We start from the raw sequence: 23,841 nt of genomic DNA on the forward strand, positions 1-23,841 counted from the left end.
GATTGATGTTTGTGATGGGAAAGCATTAGTTCATACAGAGGAGGATCCAATTCTATAATCAGAACCTTCGCTAAAGAACAGCTTTCAAATACAATTCTAAAATGTTTCCATAATTTTATTGGACCTAGTTACTTATGTGGGATTTGAGAAATTCTCACCCATCTGTTTGTGTTCACATTCAAATATATCTGGTACTTATGTGTACGACCATGTAGAAACTGTAAGAGCCACTTCATAGTAGCATGCAGTGATCTGGAAATTCATTGCCCCACTCGAGAGAATTTCCAATTTGCTTCCTTCACAGAATAGTCATTTGAGCAAAAGCTTAAGAGTCAAACAAGTGGGAAGCTGCTGCCTCTTTCTTCTAAAGATATTCTCTGTAACAGTAAGGATTAGAGAGGAATTATTTTTAGGATAATACATGGATCATGAATGTTATGAAGATGAAAACATAGGCTGAAGATCAGGAAAAGGTTTCTGACAGCTTGATTAGGCTCCAGCTTAATTTCTCAAAGGAAGTACTATAAGCCTTACTTGCAATTTTTGAAATGGGGGACAAAAGTATCAGAAAATGGAGAGTGGGGGAAATGCTCCTGAATTGAAAGGGAGCTGAAGTTCAAGAGCTGGAAACCACCACATGATTGGTGTTTTGTATTTATTTCAGGGAAAGAAACTTGCCTGGCAGAGTTTTTTAGCAGCATGCTTCAACATGCATTTTAAATTTGTTGTAGGTAAAAAGTAGCTTTAGGTTGTAAGCAGATGGAGCCTGCTACTTCTGTATAATGCTTTCTGTCCTTGAAGACTGATCTTTACTTGAGGGATTTCTCCTCCTACAGCAGTAACTGGGTGTGCTCTGTCTTAATTCAAGTTTTATCAAAATAGCTTTTCATTATTCCTCCTTCCTGGAGAAACCTAACTGAGGAATTGCAATTGGACCAGTCATCAATTTTAGTTCTACATCCTCTCTGATCAAGATCAGTACCAGATGCTTAAAGGAAAAAAGCAAGAAAACATGTTATGGACAACTCGAAATAATCAACGTTTCTTCTTAACACTTATGAATCACAGGTTGGTTTGTGGTCTGAAGAATAAAGTTTAAGGGCTTTAGGCGCCCCCCCGCCTCTTTTAAAATCTTTTATTCCTATTCGTGTCTTATCCTAGTAAGCTCTTAGCCTCTGCCATAATGTACTCTAAAAGTTAGTAACACTCATTTCTGAATCCTCTCTAGGTATGCTGTATTATTTGTCAGGGTGAACCAGAACTGAACTCAGTATTCCAAATGTGGTGTACCATGACTTCAAGGAATTGCCATTTTTGGTAGTATTTTCTATTCCATTCCTTATGCAGCCTACCCCCTTGTTCAGTTTGACTGCTGCTCCACAGAGACCAGAATTTTTCACTGAACTAAAGACACCCACAACTTCCTTCTTAGTGATTAATTTAGAACCCAGCAGCCTGTATAAATTTTTCACATTATTCCTTCTAACATACATTCCCAGGCATACATCAGCATTAGTTTTTGTGTGCCTAGCTTAAGTGCTACTGCTGACTAACAGTTGTCATTTACAAGTTCTGTCCTCCTTGCTATTTACCCCCTTTCCAATAACTTAGTACTGCAAAACACTTGAATACTTTGCTTACTACTTTTACTGTACTGAATGTTGACTAATTCAATACAGTAGGATTAAATGATCAGTTTCTAATGTATTGAACTTTATTCATCTTTAGCTTGTTTTCAGTTTTCTAGAGAAACTTTCTTTTGTCATGTTCAAATACTCTTGATCTCACTTACATGTAGGGAAGCTGTGCATAATCTGAAACAGTGTGAGAACTGACCTTGTGCTCTGAGAGCAGATGAGTATAATTAAATAGCTAAAGGCCACTTTTCCACATCTATAAAATGTTTGTAATATTAGTGTTATGCCTACATGCTGCATCCTCTGATTTAAATTCCCACTGCAATGGACGAGAGAAAATGACCGGAGAGACAGTCTGAATTATGTTTTATGTTTTATGAATTATAAATCTTACAGTAATAGGGGTTACTATAGGAAAATGACCTAATGTGAAACTTGGACTTCATTGTAGCTTGCTATGGTAAAAGTTCAAAGCAGAAAGACATCTTAACAGCAATTAAACACTGATGGGAGGAAGAGAGAGCAGTAATCTGAGGGAAAAGGAAAAATGGTTATTGTTCTTTTAAACTCCTGGAAAACAAAATGAAGGCTGCTGAAGTGTTCAAGATTTAGCTTAATTTTTTGTAATGCATACAAAGGAAAAACTATTATAATGCCAATGGATTTTAATTTCGAAAAGTCACAAGCACTAATCTCGCTGTAGTAAAAATATTAAAGCATAAATGCAACTTAAATCAGTGCATATGTCAAAAAGCAGTGGTTCAAGATGAATTGTGACATTTGGGCTTTAAAATGCATAAAATTTGTTGGCTTGTTCTACCAAGCACTTGACTGAAAATACACATCGCACTGAAATGTAAGTAACCCATTTTATCCAAACAAATATCGCTGTTCAATTGCAGCTTTTTGCAGTCCTTCAGAGAATCTAGTTATTTACAGTGCTGACAGTGGTGTTCAACAGGTCACCATCATGAGTTTTGCCACGGAGAATAATATTCTTAAACGTGATGCAGATCTCAAGGGAAGTACTTGGAAAAAACAGTAAAACTCTGCTGTTAAGTTATTTCATTACAGCAACCTAACAGTCTTTCCAGTAACAGTCAAGAAGTCATCGTCAGCCAAGGCACGAAGTGCTTCTTCAAACATTTCTTTAGTGACAGCCTTAAAGAAAAGAGAAAAGTTTGAGGAAAATATACAAAAGGCTATGTTACAAAGCCCCAAAGAAAAATCATGGGATTCTGCTTGTCTCACCAACTTCCATGTCAAGTTTGCCAGGTTTTAGGTAAAAGTTTTTTGTCTTTTCAAGCTGTAAAATTCATCCTGGAATGCAACAGTTAAAGTGGGTTCTTTCTGGCTTGTGCATCCTCAGTGGTAATAAGAGATTCTGCAAACCAGAATAGACACCTATAGCTGACAAGAATAATCAGCTTTTTTTTGTCAGCCAGACAAGGATGTAAGTAGTCAAGATCTCTTCTATTCCACAGGTGGAACTTATGTCTATGAAAGAAACACTAACTGAAACCAGAATTAAGCTAGTTAATCAGGAACACCTAATGACCAACTGACTAGCAAGCTAATCTTATGCCTGCTGATGTCAGGTGGACAGCAAGTAAATAGATTCATAGATTCCAAGGCCAGAAGGGTCCACTGTAAACGCTGATTACCTGTATAACAAACGGCATACGTACAATTTCTAGAGCGTATCTTTTAGAAAAACATCCAACCTTGATTTAAAAATTGTTCAACTTCCATTAGATCGTATTATATCTTTCTCTGTGAGATTGAAGAGCCCATGCTTAATATTTATTCCCCAAGTAGATACTTAGACTATAGTCAACTTACCCCTTAGCCTTCTCTTTGTTAAGCTACATAGACTGAACTCTGAGTATCACTTTAAGGCATGTTTTCGAATCCTTTAATCATTCTTAGGGGTCCTCTCTGAACCCCCTTTAATTTATCAACATCCTTCTTGAACTGTGGGCACCAGAACTGGATAAGTATTCCAGCAGCAGTTACACGAGTGCCAAATACAGAGGTAAAATGACCTCTCCACTGTTACTCGAGATTTCCATTTAGTTTTCCTAGTCAACTGAGATACAACTATAATCGGTACTGAGGACCATGCTGAGTACACAGAAGATCCCCCCAGGAGATGGAAACTTTTTTTTAACTCAGAGTAGTTATACAAAGAAAGCAGAAACTTACTGCGTCAGACTGTGCACGGAGATCATCAAAAAGCTGTTGGTATTTTAGAGCTGGTGTTTTGCCCTTTGACTGGATAAGCTTCTTCAAGGCTTGAGCCAGCTCCTCCTTACGTTTACGGGCCGTGGCACTTATCCCTTGGGAAAAAAGTACAGAAAAAGTTAAAGGATATAATGTTGACTGTTATTTCTGCTTTAAATATGACAATGTCAACATTAGGAACTGAATTCTTTGTAGCTGAAAGAGGGCTAACAATATAGGCTGCTGTAGCAACTGTTCACTTCAGGTATTAGCCATTTTGGGGAAGTTTTGCAGATTTCAAACATTGTTTCAATTCAAAATCAGATTTCATTATAAAATGAATATACTGACTTTGAAATTACATCCAGGTTTGACATTTATTACCTGGATTGCTCAATGTCCAATCTGAAGCATTTACAAATCCACAAACCAATCACTGAGGATATCACCAAACTGAAATAGCATATATAGTTTTCTAAAGCCAGACCCATTAGATACTAATTTATCCTTATGTGAGCACAAACCTGTAGTGAGAATGGATATGTCCACAATGCCAGTTCTTGGATCAGTAGCAGACTGTTTCAGAGCTTCCCGATGGAGTCGTTTTGCTTCTTCGACATCAATTGTTTCAACCTTGTCAGAAAAACGTACTTTAGCATGAGCTTCTGCCAGACGGATCAAAGACTCAAGCTGTCTGGGATATGCAGAAACCATTCCTCTACCACTGCCAATCTTTCTCATGTCCACATAAGCCTGAAGGAGAAGGAAGGGGGGAATGTTTTATGTATGAGTAATTCACAGATGTACTATGTAGGATGTATCCAGACTCCTCCTTTCAGAGGATTATCAGCCTGGGGAGGAAGAAAAAAATCCAAATAGCATGTAGCCCCTTAAACATAAGTGCCATATACATCTTCACTATTTCCCTTGCCATGACTGACATCTACCACAGCTAGTATGTCTCTCCTTGTGCTTGATCCTGGAACAAAGCCATAATAAACTGGGCAGATTATTCCTGCAACCTTACACAGTATCTTTGGGGATCACAGTGGATGGCAGGGAGCTGTGCAGCCTTAATATCCCCTGTCAGAAGGGTCCCTATACAGAGACAGGTGATGGCTGGAGACTTGACTGGGCATTTCCAGAGTGAATCCAGGGGGAAATACGGGTGCAATTACCATGAAACTGAGACAGTTATTAATGTTTAACCTGGTCTCAAAGCACAGAAGAATATGTGGAATGCTAAAGCCTATCACTACTATCTGTACAGGTATATCTATAAAAAAGCATGAGAAAGTTCAAGTTCTACTGAAATTATGTGATGGTTCTGTACGAGTATGGGAAACCTGCTCAGGGACAGACTGGTTTGCACAGAATGACTTCTATGCAGGATTAAAAGGAAGGAGAATAGTCAATACAGAATATAGATTTTTAAAAAGATTTCAAGAGCCTAATAAAGGAAACCGGTGTACACAGTTCTGGTACATCTTATCCCACAGGAAGGTTCCCCCCCCCCTTCTTTTTAAATCATGTACTTTAAATTTCACATCCACAACTTTTTACCTCAATAAGGGCCTGACTTGCTTCTTCACTTAGTCTAGGATTAACATAGCTACGAGCATACGCAATGTAATCCCTCAATACTGCCATGTCCATGTACTCTTCTTCCACCTGCTCTTCACTTTGGTAGTAGAGTGCAACCAAGTGGTGAGCAAGACGTCTGTCGTATGCTTCATCACGCGGGTCCAACATTAGAAAGATCAGATCAAATCTGCATGGAATAAAGTTTCAATACTTAGTGCATAAACTTTTTCCACCATTTACACTACTCGGTTTTATGATTTTGATCAACCAAGTGGAAGCTGTCTGCAATCTAAAATCTGACATTTTATTTGTTACATCACGAGTACTGGATACTCTTAGGAAGTAAAAAAGACGGTAAAAATGTGATTTTGCTTTCAGTCGACAGAGCTGAGTATTTGAAGGCAAGATGTTTCCAGAAGGCTTCCAACTGTGGAATTTTCTCCCATCATTCACCGAAGAACATCTGAAGGCTGGAACCTTCCACGCATAGTGTAAACTTCCATTTATTGAAGCTTCTGCCTGATGAGGTGATGGAATCTACATATGCTTCCAGTTTGATCTTGAGGGGGAATGTATTTGAAGTTTGTGTACTTAATGTATTGAATAATTCCTGGGTGCAACTGTATTCTGAGAAGGATGTGCTGGGCATACTTTTAGTCAGATTTCAAAAGATGACAACTACCAGCAGTTTATTAAATCAATGGAATTAGATGCTCATAATCATCCATAGTTACTTATTTTCTACACTGCCTAAAAGAGTTCTAGGTGCCTCATGGTATGAGGTATGGTACATATTTTGAGAGGTTAAAAATCTTAATTTATCATCAATAGGCTCAAGCCTATAAAAAACAGAAAATAGGGTGACACTTGACATAAGAATACAAACCACACACTTGTATACTATATTTGGCTTCCTAATTTGTAAAGCATGCAATGGCTGAAAGACTCATTTTTATGCTCTTCTGAAGATATGATGCCTCTATCATTGTTCATAAAACACTTACTCCAGCTACTAACACAGCTTGACAGGAAGAAAAGGCAACTGAGGGTATGTCTACACTGGAGCTGAGGTGTAACTTCCAGCTTGGGTAGACATACCCAGGTTAGCTCTGAGTTAGCGCGATTAAAAAAGAAAGTGTTGCTGCCCTGGCAGAACTGGCTAGCTGCCTGAGTATGCACTGAAGAGTTTCAGATGGGATCATGCCTGGAGCACCTATCCTGTCCCACTGCTTGCACTGATGTGGCTACACTTCTATTTTTAGCACTGTGGCTTGATTACCTGCTGTAATGGTCTATCTACTTGAGCTGGAAATTACACTCCACCTCCAGAGTAAATACATGTCCTTAGAACTAAATGTAAAATACTTGAGATTTGAAAATGCCAGTGCCTGCGCAGTGACAAAATCTTGAAGCAAGCAGAACAATGGACACAACAAAACCCTAGAGACACTGCCGAATCCCATTATTCAATACCAAGCACTATACGCTAGAAACTGGTCAGTCATTTACAGTCCTCTGCTAGAGTATTAGTTAACAACATTACTTTTAAAGTAAATTTAGAAAAAAACCTTTCCCTTTCTACATTGCAAATGTCACCCCCAATCAACATGTTCCTGCACACACTATATATATACACACACACAGAGGGGTAGAAAGTTGTTTTGTAAAAAACCAACCAAGCATGCATCATGGAAACATAAGTCTAATTGTAATACCTGGATAACAACGTATGAGGAAGTTGGATGTTTTCAATAGTAGTTTTCTTTGGATTCCACTGCGACTCTATAGGGTTAGCGGCTGCTAGGACAGAGGTGCGAGCATTCAGTTGGCAAATAATTCCAGCCTGTCAAAAGGAAACGCATTTGAGAGCAAACAACCTTTCCTAGCGGAAGGAAGATTCCAGCAGCTATGTTAAGAGCCCCAAGACTTGCTTCTTCTAACAAGAAAGACTTTAAAGAATTAACTCTTGCTGGGTTCACCAAAAATGCTTTATAAAAAGGGTTCTCTAAATCAAGAGAAACAACCTCATTACAAAAGCTTGGGTACAAAATGGAACAAGGTTATCTGGAAGGGGTATTACATGCAGTGTGCAGCCATGCTGAATGTTGTCACTGAAATACAGCTCCAACATCTATACTGTCATTCAACTCTGAGGTTTTAAGTGACCCAGTTCTGTCAATAGTCTTATCTCTAATTTCTATGTTACCTTTTAAATTCTCATTTAATCATCTAACAGATATTAACCTGGGTAACCTGAGTACAATGCTGAGCTAGGGTCTTACCTTGGCAATAGAAAGAGTCTGTTGTTCCATTACTTCATGCAGTACTGATCTTGTGCTTTCATTCATTTTATCAAATTCATCAATGCAGCAAATGCCATTATCACTGAGAACCAGAGCACCTGTCTGCAGAACTAGCTGCCTTGTCTCTGGGTCCTTCATTACATATGCAGTGAGGCCAACTGCGCTAGAGCCCTTTCCAGATGTGTACTGGCCTCTAGGAACCAGGTTATAGACATACTGAAGCAGCTGTGATTTACTAGTGCCAGGATCACCACACAGAAGAATGTTGATCTCAGCACGAAAATTTCCTCTGCCGGTATGACTGAAATCTTTTCTTGATCCCCCAAACAGCTGAAGCAGAATGCCCTATAAAAATAAGAATTTTTCCAAATCAGACACCAAAGTTCTTGATAATTACATGAGCCAATCTCTGATTGAGTGAACTGAAATGTCAAATGAAAATGTGTTCTGTTAATAATTTCAGACAATGTGAAGCTGGAGTACTGTTTTCTGTCAAGTATCACTAGAAAGGGTCTGGAGTTCTAGCTTTATCACTTCAATGATTTCCAGGTCATATCTGCTTAGATTACTTTTTAAATTAAACCACCAGCTCTGCAAAGTCAATTTTGAATTTAAACACTGAGCTAGGTTCTTTCTGGATCTCTTATCAACAAAGACTCTACAGTTGGTGTGATGCTGTATAAAAGAAAGGTGACCATGTCTGACCCCTGTTGCGCAATTGTGATAAATCTTGTACATGTGTCATGTAAAAAGAAAAGGAGTACTTGTGGCACCTTAGAGATGAAGTGAGCTGTAGCTCACGAAAGCTCATGCTCAAATAAATTGGTTAGTCTCTAAGGTGCCACAAGTACTCCTTTTCTTTTTGCGAATACAGACTAACACGGCTGTTACTCTGAAACCAGTCTGTAATGTGTCATGTAAGGTATCATTGGAAAAGTTATAGTCTGCTAAGTACGATTATCCTGTTTGTATGCATGTATCATCATTGTATATGAAGTTATGAAACTTAGCTGTGTGTCTGTATCTCAAACCTGTTGTGTTTCTGGGTAACACCCCCTAGACAGATTTACATCAAGGCTAGCCAGCCTGCTTGATGGCCCATTAAGGAGAATCAGCTCTTCTAGAGACCCCTTCTGAGATCCCTTAAGGCAGCACCTAGGCAATGAATGCCTCATGACTCAGCAAGGCACATGTGACTCAGGGCTCCCTGTTTGTACTAGTAACATTCCATGCACATGTAGAGTTACCATATTTCAAGTTCCCCAAAAGAGGATGGGGGAGAGAAGAGGAGCTGGAGGTACTCATGCGGGGGAGGGAGGGAGGGAAATGTTACTCCCTGTCATGGTGGCTGGCACAAGCGCAGGTCGCAAGGACAGCCATCAGTCATGGCCTCCCTGAGGGACTCCCTCCCCAGTGCTGGGAGCCAGGGCCCGGGTGGATGGGATCCGGCAGCTGTGGCTGGAAGGGGATGGACCAATCAGGAAGCAGACCAAACGGGGCTCTTTCTGAGCTACAGCATCTGCTCTGCAAAAATCCAGGACATATAGTAATCCTAATTGTGACCCAGGGCTCCACATCTGTGCCAGTAACTTTCCGTGTATGTGTGCTGTGGGTATAAATTGCAGACTATGACATCAATCTTGGTCTTCATTCCTGCTCCACATATCTGGGCTACGATTTCTAAGCAAGGGAAGCTTTGAATAAAAAGGACTGATGACCCCCAATCCTTTCAAGTGATCCAGAGAGACTTAATGCAAACTGACAGATTTAACATCACTGCTAATATCTTGATTTACAAACTCTGAAATCAACTGTAATGTATGACAGTAGTTTTCAACCAGCGGTCCAGGGCCCCCATAAGGGGCCTCGAGCACGTTTCAGGGGGGCCTCCAAGCAGGGCCAGTATTAGACTCACTGGGACCCAGGGCAGAACACCGTAGCCCCACTGCATGGGGCTGAAGCCTAGGGTCCTGAGTCCCATCAGCTGGGCTGAAGCCTGAGTAACATTGCTGCATGGGCCCCAGGCAACTGCCCTGCTTGCTAACCACTAACGCCAGCCCTGGCTTTTATATGCCGAAGACCAGTTATTGTGGCACAAGTGGGCCATGGAGTTTTTATAGCATGTTGGGGGCGGGGGGGAAAGGAGGCTCAGAAAGAAAAAAGATTCATTTTAACTGTTTAATAACTCTTCCTTTTTTACATTAATAAACCTTTAGTTTTGAGTTACTAAAGGATTGGCTACAAGCATAGTTTTTGGGTAAGATCTGACCTATATATTGACCTGGGGTGTGTGGCTGGTTCTTTGGAACTGGGAAAACTTTAAATGTGGTGGTTTTGGTTTAACAACCTTTCATCCCTAAGTCCAATTGTAATAACCAAGGGCTGGAGGGCCTAGGGGACTGTTGTGTGGCTCTCTGAACTAGTGTAGTGATACAAGAGCTCACTTTTCTTACTGGCTTGGTGATCTCTAATCATAGAATAAACCACCAGTTTTGGGTTATGTCTACCCTGAATTTGGCACACTCAGCTGTGACTCAAACTAGGTAGTTGGAACTTACTTTAATTTGGTTGATGATGCACAAGTCAAAATAAAATACCATGCGCTCCCCCTCCCCACAAACAGAACAACAATGATTTTCATACAGCTACAGCTTCCGTCTTATTTCAGGTTTACCATTATATGTTAGCTAGTATATAAACTGTTACACTGATTCCCATTGTGGCTCCAGCCATCGAGCAAAAGGCAGGTTGACAACACTAATGTGCACAAAATGCAAAATTCCATGGGAAAGGATTTGAATTTATTGCCCTTTTGTTGAAAGTGCAAATCTGGTTACTTTAAACCACCATGGCACCATGTAACTCTGAGTGTCGTTCACCAACATGTTTAAGGAAACAGTTGCTCTTACAGGTATAAACTTTCTGTAACCAGAGATGCTAAAACTTTGAGTGCTGTAAACTTTGAACTATTTCCAAACTTGTCCTTGGTACCATTGAACAGCTGATCTCAGGAGCAGTCCCTGCTGTTTCATGAAGGTCAAAGCCTTAGATTCGCCTTAGCTTTACATTAAAAAAGTTGCACAAATCTGGAAAAAAAAAGTTACAGCCTTCTCATTTTAGGCGGGCCTGTATATCACGAAGCTTTTGACCAAATGTCCCTAAATTTCCACTATAAACTTTAACCTCAGTCCCTCTTACAGCATTTCCATGCACGTGGGTTTTAGAGCAATTGAAAAATTAAAAATCAACTCCTTACTAGAGGGCTGTATCCAAGGAACCCCTAGATCAAATGACTCCCAACTTGCACTACTAACTGTGGCTCTGGTCCTGATGACATTAATTTTCAGCACAACTGGACTATGCATATGGATTTTAGAGCACTTTGAGATGGTGGCTCAAACTAGCAGCTTTTCCCTGAGAGCAAGCCTTCCAAAAAGGAGCTCCTTCAGAATGCGAGAATAATTAAAGTGAAAAACACATGTTCTCAAAAAGCTACTGAGGGCAGGAATTGAATGCATAGTACCCGGGCGCTGCTCGGGTTCAGTGGCCACAGCATGTCACCTGAGCCATCCAGTTACTCCGACATCAGGGTAGCTGCAGAACACGCTAGCTTGGAACAGCTCCATTCTCGCTGCACATACACAAATGACTTTTCTCTGGCTTGCCAGCATGGGCTCAAGCCACATTATAGATCCAATTTTTATCCTGAATAGTTCAAAATATTGTTTCCCCAAAGGGACAATGTGTGCCAGACCCTAACTGAGATCAATGCCAAATGTGTTATATTCAATAGCAAAAACACCCAACTTAATTTTAGAAGTAACGTCCAAGAGGAGGATGCTTAGAGCAGAGAACTGGAAACATAAGTCCATCCAAAGCAAACTGAATAGCTTTCCATGCAGGTGCCTGTGTAGAATATTCAAAGTAAAATGAAGAAATCCTTGAATGGGCACAATTATCTACAACACCACAAATAGTACTGAAGAATAGATGGACTTATTTGGGGCAGCTGATAAAAGGCTACTTACATGAGCATTTTTTTTTGGCTACCCCAGGGCACGAGTGCACATACAAACCAGTAAGCTTTTAAACAGTAAGCTACTCTCAACCTGAGAGTGTTACTGCCCCACTATAATAATCAAAGATTTAGAGCCCCACGCAGTGGACGGTCTATAATGTTTCCCAAGGTTTGTTAGTTGTGACTGCATTTCTCAGTTTTCTGGATCCTGTTGGAGAGTAGAGAGATGGCCAAAGAAAGCAGAATTACTGGCTGGCCAGTTTCCTTAAAGCCAGCCAATAGAAGAGGAGAGTGAAGCTAAAGGCTTCCTTCCCTATTACCTGAAACCCCTGTTGCATTATCTAAAGATTTCTGATTCCCGAGGCCCTCTGATAACTGAAACTTACTGTAAATAAAACTCAAATTTTATTCGGGATGTATTCAAATACACAAAGGCCTCTTATTTTTCTGTATTTGAAAGACTCCATATAGAGTATCATTTCCAAAAAAAAGTGTATATTTTAAATGGAGATGTGGATTTATACTATCTAGTCAGGTGTTCCGGTAGACTTGTAAAATTTTGTTTACCTTTTTGATATCTTCATGTTCATAAATGCTTGGAGCCAGAGCCAAAGAAAGTCTTTCATAAATATCTGGTTTTCTGGAGAGCTCTTTCAGCATTTCCACACGTTCCTCTGCAAACATTTTCTGCTCAGTTTCTTCATCAACACCATGCAAACGTTTTGAATCGGTTTTACGGTAATGAATGACGTCAATGTGGGTTTTATAGACCGATTTTACATTGCTCACTCTTGGATTAACTCGAATAGGAACTGCTCTGTAGATACCTAAAAAAATCCCACACAGAATTACAATGCAGATATGAATTCAAATAAGCTCAGCTCAAATGCTGGAGGTTTAAATGACTTATCTACATTTTTACTTTTCACTTCAATTTTCAGATTGCTTCTACAGAATTAGCCACATCATGGAGGAGCAATTCTCTAGAAAGCTTTCCAAAAGTTGAAATGCTTTGACCAGGTTATGCTCCTCCTGATATCAATGTTACTTATGCCCCTACCATTGAGGCCCTGATCCTACAAACACTTAAGCATGTGTTTACCTTTACTACCATGTCCCATTATTTTAGATGGGCTACTCATGATAGTAAAGTTATGGCTTTAAGTGTTTGCAGGATCATGACCTAAAGTGCATTAGAAAATCCTAAAAGAGCCTAAATTTAGCCAGCTCTTGTAAAAAAAATAAAAATAAAACAAATGTTGGCCTGCACATATAAAAAGTTGACAATATTGTTTGTGCACTGAAGGTCTAAATAACTTTTCAGTATTAAAACTGAAGCAATCTTGTTCTGAAGCAGCAATGATTTAATGCTAGTAAGAGAAAAGTTTATTAAAAACTATTTTAGTCTGACCACTGCGAACAAGCACATGTAAATTTAAACATGAGTAGTACTATTTAAGTCCATGGTACTGTTCACATGAGCAAAGTTAGGTATCTGGTTAGGTGACTGCACTATCAGGATCATAATTTTCAGTGTTTGGTCTACAGCAGTTTTGTAAAATTTAAATTAGACTAGTGACATTAAAAAAAAGCACTTATAGTTAATTCATTATAAATTCTAACCTAATGTTTCAAAAGTACAATTTTTAAATTAGTTTCAAAAAGCCTCAGCCTAATTTAAATTGAGTTAATTTAAATCATTTCAACATGCTTCCTCATTTGTTCAAGAAATCAAAATCTGTCAGTACATGTAAGCTTTTCAAAAGCTGTTTCATGATAAAAATGCTTCTTTCCTTTGAAGTATAGGTTAAAGAGCTGTAATCATTAATTTTTAGAAATTGTATCATACAAACATATGGCAAAAACACTCGCACCCGTCCGTCTACACAGATAGTACCTATTGGCAGCTGTAGTTACACTATTGCTGATTTAAGAAAGGGGGAAATATTCAGAACTCTAACGGTATTTTGCACCAAAACTAAGATATCACTATATAAATCAGATGGTGACTGAAAACTGAAGTGGAAATATCAATTATGATGTACTCAATTAATATTCAACAGACACTATTCCAGAATAGACCACTTGGTCCAATGAAAAGAAAGGCACGTGTATTAGCCAGATGAAGTTAAGAAACTGCATTTTACCTGTAACATTAACTCTGTCACCTGGCTGAACCTTATCAACAAGGTCGTTGTGAGCAAACAGCACCACAGTATGAGGTGTCTGGCCAGCTGGCATATCTTCAGGAGACTCCTGTAGTTTGATCTGACAAAAGAGATATTAAGGTTACTATTTCTAAACAGTAGAAACCTAACAAATTTAACTCATTTGTAAGAAAGGATTTTACAACAACTAAAGAAGTCGGGCATCTTCGAATGGATACTGTTACATATTAGAGTACACTAAAACACAAAACTTTCAAAGATTTCACAACATGGTAGAAAACCACTACTAAATTAGAATTCCCCAGTTAGAATACCCAATCAGAATTATGCAATCGAGTTGTAGAAATGAGAGAGTGCATCTAGTGATTACTATCTCACATTGGCAGATTTACAGACAGGGCTAACCTATCCCACATATGTCATAGGACATTAGAACAGTCTCCGTATGGCAACATTTATTCGGTAAGTGAACAAAAAACACTAATTGGCTTGACTAACTTTTGGCACAAAAAACCACTCAACTCCCCTTCCAAATGGAGGATGGATAATCCTTTCATTTCTTTCCCCCCCTCTAAATATTAAGTATTATTGCAACCCTGTATTGCTTCATATGGTTACTTAAAGAGCTATGAATTGTTTTGAAGTTCAATATAGTAAGTCCTAAGAAACAGACATTTTAATATGGTTAAGTTACTTTTTAAAGAAAAAGGCAACTATTAAGCAAGCAAAACTTTTCTATTTTACAACACCAAAACGAAGCAACATACCATCTGTTTGTCTGAAAACATGGACCGATTGTGAATTAGTGCCATACTGTGTGTTGTGTTACAGTTCTTGCACGTTGACGGTTCAGCAATCCGGCCGCGGTCAATTTCTACTCTTGTGGTGAAGGCACAAACCTGGCACTTGAAGAATGCTTCTTGCATCTCAGGAATCAACTGGGAGCTTCTGATCACCATACCACTGATGGTGATAAGTTGGTCAATGTCTACAGCATAGAAAGATATACATGTGATTGGCTCATGCTTTTCATTTGCCTGTCTCAAAAGTTCACCCTAGATTTTATTTTTACAACTAAATGGAGATTTACAGTGCCCACACATGAGGTAGAGAATATTTTGTCTGAGACACAAAGAAAATAAAATCTATATGAATAAAAATAAGCCACAGTTACATCAGAATTTTGACACAAGGGATATTATAAACCCTTACATTTCCAGGTATAAGACAGTCATTTACCAATAGAAGTTTGGAAAAAAATTCTTTTGTGGGCAGGTTATTCAACGGTTGTCCATTACAGTGTTTTTTGCACTTTCCTCTGCAACACGTATAGTGACTATGTGAGTCTGAAAATACTGGCCTAGATGGACCTGAAGACTCATCATTTATCTTTTTTAATCTGTGTTTTCCTAGTTGTTGAACAAATTTCATGCATCCTCAAGTTTCTTTTTTTACATGGCAATCAAAACATCTTACCTTCAGGGTTCAGACTCCTCATATTCCTGGTCTTCAATGCATTATATGGTCTGACTTGAATCTGGTGTTCTAATATTGAGTCAGGGTAACGATCAAAAAAGATCTCATTAGCAGCCATGTCAAATGTTGGGATAACTTCCTGTTTAAAAGGAATAGATGCATGTGTAAGAAAGCCTGACATTAAGTAGTTAACACTTTTTACTCCCAAAATATTCAACTTTGTGACCCCATTTGGTGCTAAGAGATAGGAATGACCACAGTTCTGAGAGCATTCCCCTACAGAGAGGGAATTGCCAGTTGGCTGTTTAAACTAGCTTTTTGTCCCCTTTGTACTGAAAGAGCAGTGCACTCCTGATCTGGCCTTTGGATTCTTAGCTGTAGTGCAATTGCCCTACCTTTTTGGGTTTAGATAGAATTTTAATGATACCCTACGTTACTTTTTGAAAGGTGTAACATACGCAAAAAAGGACAGCAAAAAAGGGGCCACGAAGAGTATGCCAAATATACATACATCATTATGGAACATATGTATTACATTACCATGAGACAATTTCACTAAATACAGCCTGTGACTTTTAGTCATCTTCCTTAATATTTAGCATTAATACAGAATGTTTCTTATTTAACAAAGATTAGAATCTAAACTTTCCTCTAAAGAAGTAGGTTGCTAGCTCTTATGGTTGCAAAGACAAGGATATGGTGAAATGTCTGAATGTGCAGAAAGCTCCATTGTTCTGCTGCTCAGAGTAACAACTTTCTTAACCTACAAAAGAGTGAAAACTGGCAGCAAACTTGTCTTCAGAATCCTGTGGGCACCAGTAAAACTGAGCCACAGTTTCATTCTGTTGCTACATAGAAAAGCTGTGAGCAGCAGCAGAATCAGACTCTGGAGCTATTCGCAGGCAGAGGAAGGACTCAAAAGAAAGGCAAGGAAAAGAATTGTGAAGGCAGCCCCATGGTTGCAGTTGTAGCTAGGTATATAACAGATTTAAGACAGGCACAGAAAGACTGATAAAGATCCAGTGACCACTACTTTGTCATTCTGGGATTCAGCCTTGAACTTATGGTCTTTTGAAGCTGCCTGCTTCCTCCACACACCTACATGGCAGAGAGAAATAAGCTGGAGCACTGAGCAGGATCCATGGACTACAAACTGGGAGGAATTCCAGCAAAATCCCCCTTGTCAACAAATTTGGTGAGCGGAATGGGGAGGCGTTCTGAGCTTCCCATGGGAATTTGCTTTGGAGAGCACCCTCCCTGAGCTCTCTAGTATCTGTCTGTGGTTATGAAGTGTCTGGTAAATATTTTAAGATCTTTATGTAACAAAATATATTTTATGCTGAAGTTTGTATACACAAATGTTATATTTCAGAGTAGCAGCCGTGTTAGTCTGTATTTGCAAAAAGAAAATGAGTACTTGTGGCACCTTAGAGACTAACAAATTTATTTGAGCATAAGCTTTCGTGAGCTACAGCTCACTTCATCGGATGCATCACGAAAGCTTATGCTCAAATAAATTTGTTAGTCTCTAAGGTGCCACAAGTACTCCTTTTCTTTTTACAAATGTAATATTATCTTTCTAAATATTTATAGAAGTGCTTAAGCACTGGGGTATGTAGCTATAAATACTGCCTCCTCATTGAGTGATAATCTAAAACAGTTACATACTAATTTATGCTTAAATAATGCAATTTAAAAAAAACAGAACTCAACTGGAAGAAAACCTTTAAAAAAGGCCTGATGTTACCTGTGGATAGCAGATCAGCTGTCTGTATAGATTTGTGTCAAAAGACCTCAGATGGTCACAGTTTACATTTAGAAATGGTTCCCCAACCATATTGATCTGCAAGATGTTTAAAAACGCCACATTAAATCACCAGCATTTAAGTCTGAAAAACAAGTTAGTTTTAGCTGTATTACAGTACTACCTCCTCAAGTCGCTGCATATAGAGTGGTTCATTAAGATCCAAGCCAATGTTCTCTTCCTCTTTAGCCAATGGATCAATAAAACGCTGAAGAAATCTCTGAATATTGAGAATAAGATAAAACAAGTTATATTTAAGAGTGCCCAAAGGGACAGAGCTGTGATTTCACTGCTACACCATTCCTACACTGGATGACATTTTCATGGCTCAAATTACCTTCAAAAATTCTCTCTATATTGCAGGTAATCAAAAACTCCCAAAGGGTAAGGATACCCCTAATGCATCCCCCTACAGGATATTTCTCTCATGCACACTACAAGTTTCTTAATTCCAACAATATATTTCAAATTTCACACAGTAAAGCATACCAATTACTTTGAAAAAGCCTTATTAAGCTATTATCCCTTTTTAATCAAACTAATTTTTTAAAATTTTACAAATACAAGTTAAAAACACTTTTGGGAACAGGATAACATGCTAAACATATTACTACTAAAAAAGTATATGAAATTTTACTGGGGATTTTACTCTATTACATCCTAATGCCTACAAACCTTACTCCTGGACCAAAATCCCAACATTGTACAGCGCTTACTAACAGAATAAAAAGAGCTTTCCCAAAAAGCTTACCATCCAAGTAGAAGACAAGAGACAACAGATGGATACAGACAGGGACATAAAAAGAAACAGGGTCACAGTACTGGTCAGTATGACAGGCAGTGGCCTTAGCACACCAGCAGCCTAGCTGTTGTAAAGGTTTTTGTAGGCATCACAGAAAAGGAGAGCTTTAGAGAAGGATAATAAGGGAACTTTATAGATATTTACAGGGAACTCCTCCTAAGTGTAAGGGGCAGCATGGGAAAAAGCACAAAGATACTTATTTGAAAATTTAACAAATGGACAATAGAAGCGGTCCAACTGGAAAAGAAAGTAGACTTTCTCAATAGTTAATAAGAGTTGATGGGTAAGGTGGGAATAAGCCATGACAGACCTTGAAAGTGAAGACCAAGTAGCTTATGCTCAGTGCAGCAGAGAAGGGGGAGCCAGTGAAGAGACGAAAAGAGAGGGGTGATCTGCTCAAAACAACATACTAGGAAAATATTTTTGGCAACATTCTGAACTGGCCTAAGCAGGGCAAGATTTGATTGGTTAAGGCCAGAGAAAACGCTGTTGCGGTAATCAAGAGGAGAGTTTTTGTCCAGGTCTACACTACAGACCTATACTGGTACTGAAGCAGAGAGGTACAGCTGAGTTTTCCACATAGAAGGGATAGCTGAATTTGTGTTTGCAGATGAGATAACCCAGAGATAAGGTGGAGAGGGAGAAGAGAAGGGAACTCAGGACAGAACCATTTGGAACTTCTACAGAATGTTGAGGGTGGATGAGGAGGATCATCTAAAAGACTTGCTGAGGAGGCGATTAAAGAGGTAGAATAAAGAATAGGCAAAGGATGGAAGCCAAAGGAGGAAGAGACTTCAAGAAGAGCATGGCTGATTGTGCTGAAGGCAGCTGACAGGCCAAGGAAAATGAGCATAGAGTACTGGTTCTGAGCTTTAGCTAGTAAATGGTCATTAGAGACTCTGGGAAGAGCAGTTTCATTGGAGCCCAAGGGATGGAATCCAGAATGATGAGCTCTATGGTGGAAATTAGAGAAAAGAAACTCCAGACAACAATTTTACTTTTTCTCCTCTTAAAAACACTGTATGAAAACATCAGTATTCTTCAAACACCCTCAGATTGATCCTAAACATAACTCAATTCTAATATTTGCTAGAATCAAATACTGCACATAGAGAAGACAAATAAGCTTTTCATGAAAATGGAGGTATCCACACTTGTTCACCTACCTGGAACTTTTCTTTGCATGAAGCTACATTAACATCTGTTCCCCATATCACAAGTTTTTGTCCAAGAGTTTGTTCACTTGCCAATGCATCCTCTGCTGGCTGTGGGAAGGAAAAAGCCATCAATATGGATAATATAAATACATTTTAGAAAAAAAGTTACCAGCAAAATCTGAAACATCTACCTACCACATCAGAATGCAAGTCCACCTGCCTGGCTTTGCGGGCGGATCCAAGATCTGGCCTCTGCCTGACTGGAGTTCCTCGCACACCACTCCTTGGAGTGCCCTCCACTCTAGAGCTGGGAGTGCCATAGGTCAGAGGTGAACTAATATCAAAATCAAGTGGAATTGCTACAAAGAAAATGTTTAATTATACTTCAAAATATTAATGAATACACTTTGCCCTAATGAAGTAAACAAGTTAGTGTTTGTCATCGGTCAGTGTGATGGCAGACTAGCGAAGTTTGTAAGTCTTGTTAATTTTATAACTGTATTTTACAAGGCTGTACTAGCCATAGAATGTACTGTATGGATTAAAATGTATATTTCTCCAAGCCAGAAGGAACACACTTTGCTAAAATAGTTTATTTTAAACACCAACAGTATTTTAAAACACTGTAGAGCTTAACAACAAGTCACACTAAGGCCTACTGGGTGCATGTTTTATGCACTAAAATCAATTAACTAACTTAAAAGCAAGCCACCAACTAACCTGTAATTGAAAACAATCCTGTTAATTCATTTTTTGTTTTTAAATTGACAGCTATGTAAAAGCCTACATTAAATCTTTCAGTATAGGCCATTTAACAGCCAACAGTACACAGATATCAGCATTTTGCTCCTACTACTGACAGCAATACCTGATTCCCGAAACTGAGGTGGGCTGGAAAACAGAACATCTTGCACATTTGGGCTTTGCATGTCAACTGCTGGGGAAGTAGGCATTGGCTGTAGATCTCCTGTAGATGTGGAGTCATCTGTTCTACGTTTTTGTGAAGGAGGAGACTGAGCTTCAGTGTGTGCTGCAAGAAGATGAAAGCTGGTTAAGTAGCTATTTCAGATGTTAGCTGCAATGTTCTACACAGATTAATGTTAAAAGACCAAATCACAAAATAGATCATATGATAGAATAGCAGAGAACTTAGCTGATATAAAATTAAAAAGCAAAGTGCAATATTTTGCTGAAATGAAAATGAAGAGTATTTGTGAGATTCCAAAAGTGGAAAATAGCTTAAGACAGTTTAAAATAATTAATTATCTTCTAAATGCTTAAGAAATCAAAACTGCTACTACTAGTGTTATGAAAACCTAGCTCACATAGTGCTTTTCATGAGTAGACTCCTTTGTAAAGTGCTTTGAGAGCAGTATCATTATCCCTGTTTTCCAGCTGTGGAAACTGAGGCAGAGAGAGGCAGAAGCGACCTACATACCAATGAGTATCAACGCTTTTCAAGTGCAGTGATAAGTTTCACAGATCACACCTGTAACACTTGTAAACTTGCCTCCGTTTCACTTTTACAAAGCAGCCTCTTGCACCAATGCATTGTTGAAGACTAAAGCCAGGTCCGTACGACAAAGTTTTGTCAACATAGCTATGGCACTGACAGATGTGAAAAAACATACCTCTACCTGACACAGCTATGCCAGCAAAAACCCATAGTTGTAGCAACAGCTTTGTTTCCCATTTCAGTGACACCCTTCTGTTAGCAATGCCCCAGAGTGAGTTGAGCTTACTACTGTACTGACATTACCTATGCTGATAGAAGCACACTTCTTCCCACATAGCTGTGTGGGAAAAGCCTTTGCAGTGCTGACAAGGCCATGCAGAAAAAACTAGTTTAGCCCAGAGACTAACAAAAAGTTAGTTTACTTAAGTTGTCGTGTTCCTCTGAAAAGGGTCTAAACCAATAATTTATTGCTTCCTGCACATCCAGATTTTTAAATTTTTGCTTTAATAACAAAAAGCTGCTTTTACTGTTCTTAAGGCATTAGCCCTGCAGACCAAACACAGGTGAGAGTGAGCTAGACTCCATCTGTTCTTTGGCACCAGTTTAGGCCTAGACTACACTTAAAATGTAAGTGAACCTAGTTACTGCCGTCAGGGATGTGAAAAAGCCACACTCCTGAGTATACCTTGGAAGACCCAACCCTGGGTGTAGATGCTGGTAGGTGGGCAGATACTGTCACTTGGGGAGGTGGAGTTCCTACAGGCCCAGAAAACCCCTAACTCTCTCAGGGTAGGCAGTGGTCATGCTACGGGGTTACAGCAGCAGTAGCTACACCAGTACTGTATAGTCTCTGCACGGTGCACATACCCTTGCTAAGCACCAAACAGAGAGCGGGGGGGGGGGGCTGCCCACATTCCCCCCTCCGGGCATTGCTTGGCCTGCCGAGGCCTTCCCGGCCGGACGCTCATCTCCTAGTGGAGTTTGCAGGGCTGCGGCCGCAGTCAGCTGCCCCCGACCCAATCCCGACGCACCTCCACCCGGCGGGGAAAAACTGCACTTACGAGTCGGCGGGTTGCTGCCCCGCCCGCGCTTGCTGCCGCGGCGGCTCGGTGTGGAGGCCGGCGAGGACATGACGCTGCTTCACCGGCGGCTGCTGCTCCCTGCGCGGGTGGAGAGAGAGAAACTGAGGCAGAGCCACCCCCCTCCCCGCCGGCCCGGAGCCCGCACCGAGCCCCCTCTCCCGCGAGCCCGCCGGCCCCGCGCCCTGCACCGGGAGCAGGCAGCCCTGCTCCGCGCCGCCCCCCGGCACCTGCTCCGAGCCGGGTCCCGAGACCAACAAGTTACAGCGAATTAACGGCACAACACGGAGCCGCTCTCTTCAGCGCCGCGAGCCCCCCGCCCGTCCCTCGATCCCCTTCGCGCGCACATATTCGCAGGGGGGGCGTGGGGAGAGATGGGGGCGTCTCGCGCTCGTACCCCGCTTTTCTTCCGCAAGCACCTTCGGCCAGCCCGTGAACCCCGAGAAAAGTCCGCGCCAAACCGGTCACGTGGGTGGGCTCGCGCGGGTTTTCCCGCCAATAGCCGCACGGCCGAGCCTAACTCGGCCCAGAAAGGGGGTCGGAACCACCCATCTCGGTTCCGGGTACGGACGATCGCGCCTTAGGGGTTCTGTGAGCCTCTCTGCAGGGACAGAGCAGACTCTGACAGGAGCCCGATTATCTCACAATACAGGGAATTCACTCACGTAGAGCCTACATCAGATTCACAGACGGGTCCCCCCCTCTCTCTAGTGAGACATGGTATCGCCCAAGTTTCGCGGCTCAGCTATTGAAAGCCCCTCGACGCAGGTTGGGAGACTAGAACGGTCCATTCCCATCGCGGGGGTGAGGGATTGTACTCATAGCTACCTGATTTACACGAGACGGAGTTTTACATCTGCAGCAGTAACATCGCATGAAACCAGCTTCCTCGTTCGTGGTCCTGTGTCTCCGACCGGAGGCGCGGTAACGGACACCCCCGCGGCCGCAATGGTTTAGTCCAACCTTTCTTTCCTCCTCCTCCTCCTCCTCCTCTTCTCTCAGACTGAATCAATCAAGCTCCGTCCTGCGCCGGGCCGGGTTACTCGGCTCTGCCTGGGGAAGTGTACTCACCCAGGCGCGTGCGTCTGTGCGATTGGTTCCGCCCAGCGAAACTCCTATCTGGGGAAGGTCCTACCCCGCCGGCGGAAGGCCCTGTTGGGAGTTGGTTGCGCCGCGGTCGCCATGGCTGCGGCTCTGCCCGTGTTCGGCCGCGGCGGCGGCGGCATTCAGGGCTTCCTGCACCAGCTGTCCTGCGCGCTGCAGGACCCGGACCCCGGCACTGCCGCCCTGCGCGGCTACCACCTCATCCGCAGCGTGGGGGAGGCGTGCGTGACCAGCACCGGCGACGGCGCCCGCGGTGCGTGTGAGCTGGGCGGCGGTAACCAGCAGGCCCGTGGGCGGTGCAGCCCCGCTGCCTGGGCGCGCTCAGCCCGTGCCTGGGAAGAGCTGTCAGGCGCCCGGCCGGCGGGGACAGGGGAACCCCGCCCACGGCTGGCCCCCTTGGGGAAGGGGGGGGTCATGGCAGCGAGCCCCTCTCGTTCCTTGGTCACTGTGCCCGTGGCTGGCGTGGCCTGTGCCCGTCCTAACGCAGTAGGACCCTGCAAAGGGGTTCTGGGGCGCCCTGTGGACCAAGCAATAGGTCCCGGCCTGTGCATGGGGGCAGGGAACCCCTTCCTCAGTCCTCGCCCAGTTAGCCTGCGAAACGCTCTCCAGAGCGCCTGCCGCCCCAAACCTGACCTTCCGCTCTCAGTAGCCCCCGGGGAGCCCTGCCCCGGGGAGCTTCCTGTGTTAAACGTTGAGAGACTAGGTGGGTGAGCAGTGATAATTTTTGTGGGGGAGAGAGACGAGCTTTTCGGTCCTGACTGCACAGTGCTGCACGCTCTGCACCCAGCTGCTCCGCCAGCATTAGCTCACGGTTGTGAGGGAGGGACGCGGAATGCGAGCGAGCTGCTCCGCTGTCGGTACCAGGAACTCCCCCATCACCAGGCCAGTTGGTGAGGGTTTTGGGTTACCATGCCGTCTCAGGAGCCAGCTGAGCAGGTTCAGGTGTGGTTGGTTTGCTGTGCCAAGGCTGACCATGCCTGGGGCATCTTTTGCAGCTCACTATGCATTTGGTGCTGTGGAGCATGCAGCA

The 23,841-nt window shown here is 41.8% G+C and overlaps 2 protein-coding genes across 4 annotated transcripts in view; one reads left to right on the forward strand and one right to left on the reverse strand.

Moving 5' to 3' along the window:
* Nucleotides 1–2,007: 2,007 nt before the first annotated feature.
* On the reverse strand, nucleotides 2,008–23,084 carry LOC140906729 (DNA replication licensing factor mcm4). 3 transcript variants are annotated; one of them, XM_073331249.1, is made up of 17 exons: nucleotides 22,536–23,082; nucleotides 21,690–21,788; nucleotides 20,041–20,202; nucleotides 19,368–19,531; nucleotides 19,182–19,280; nucleotides 17,338–17,433; nucleotides 17,157–17,252; nucleotides 15,410–15,548; nucleotides 14,701–14,921; nucleotides 13,913–14,033; nucleotides 12,333–12,592; nucleotides 7,727–8,092; nucleotides 7,160–7,287; nucleotides 5,424–5,631; nucleotides 4,385–4,613; nucleotides 3,843–3,976; nucleotides 2,008–2,798 (listed from the first exon to the last, which is right to left on the reverse strand). In XM_073331249.1, the coding sequence occupies exons 2-17, from the start codon at nucleotides 21,757–21,759 to the stop codon at nucleotides 2,706–2,708; spliced, it is 2,586 nt and encodes an 861-aa protein (XP_073187350.1). In that variant the 5' UTR covers nucleotides 21,760–21,788; nucleotides 22,536–23,082; the 3' UTR covers nucleotides 2,008–2,705. The 3 variants fall into 3 exon arrangements, with proteins under 3 accessions (XP_073187350.1, XP_073187349.1, XP_073187351.1); XM_073331248.1 differs by lacking the exon at nucleotides 22,536–23,082 and adding an exon at nucleotides 22,105–22,200; XM_073331250.1 differs by lacking the exons at nucleotides 17,338–17,433; nucleotides 19,182–19,280; nucleotides 19,368–19,531; nucleotides 20,041–20,202 and having other exon boundaries at nucleotides 22,536–23,084.
* The window catches only part of PRKDC (protein kinase, DNA-activated, catalytic subunit), a 154,490-nt gene continuing 153,361 nt past the window's right edge, over nucleotides 22,713–23,841 (forward strand). Inside the window, exon 1 of the mRNA XM_073331241.1 lies at nucleotides 22,713–23,064. Coding sequence (XP_073187342.1) covers nucleotides 22,890–23,064 — 175 coding nt within the window. The 5' untranslated portion in view covers nucleotides 22,713–22,889. The remainder of the gene's footprint in view (nucleotides 23,065–23,841) is intronic.

Source organism: Lepidochelys kempii, chromosome 2 (assembly GCF_965140265.1).
Source record: "Lepidochelys kempii isolate rLepKem1 chromosome 2, rLepKem1.hap2, whole genome shotgun sequence".
Lineage (NCBI taxonomy): Eukaryota > Metazoa > Chordata > Testudines > Cheloniidae > Lepidochelys > Lepidochelys kempii.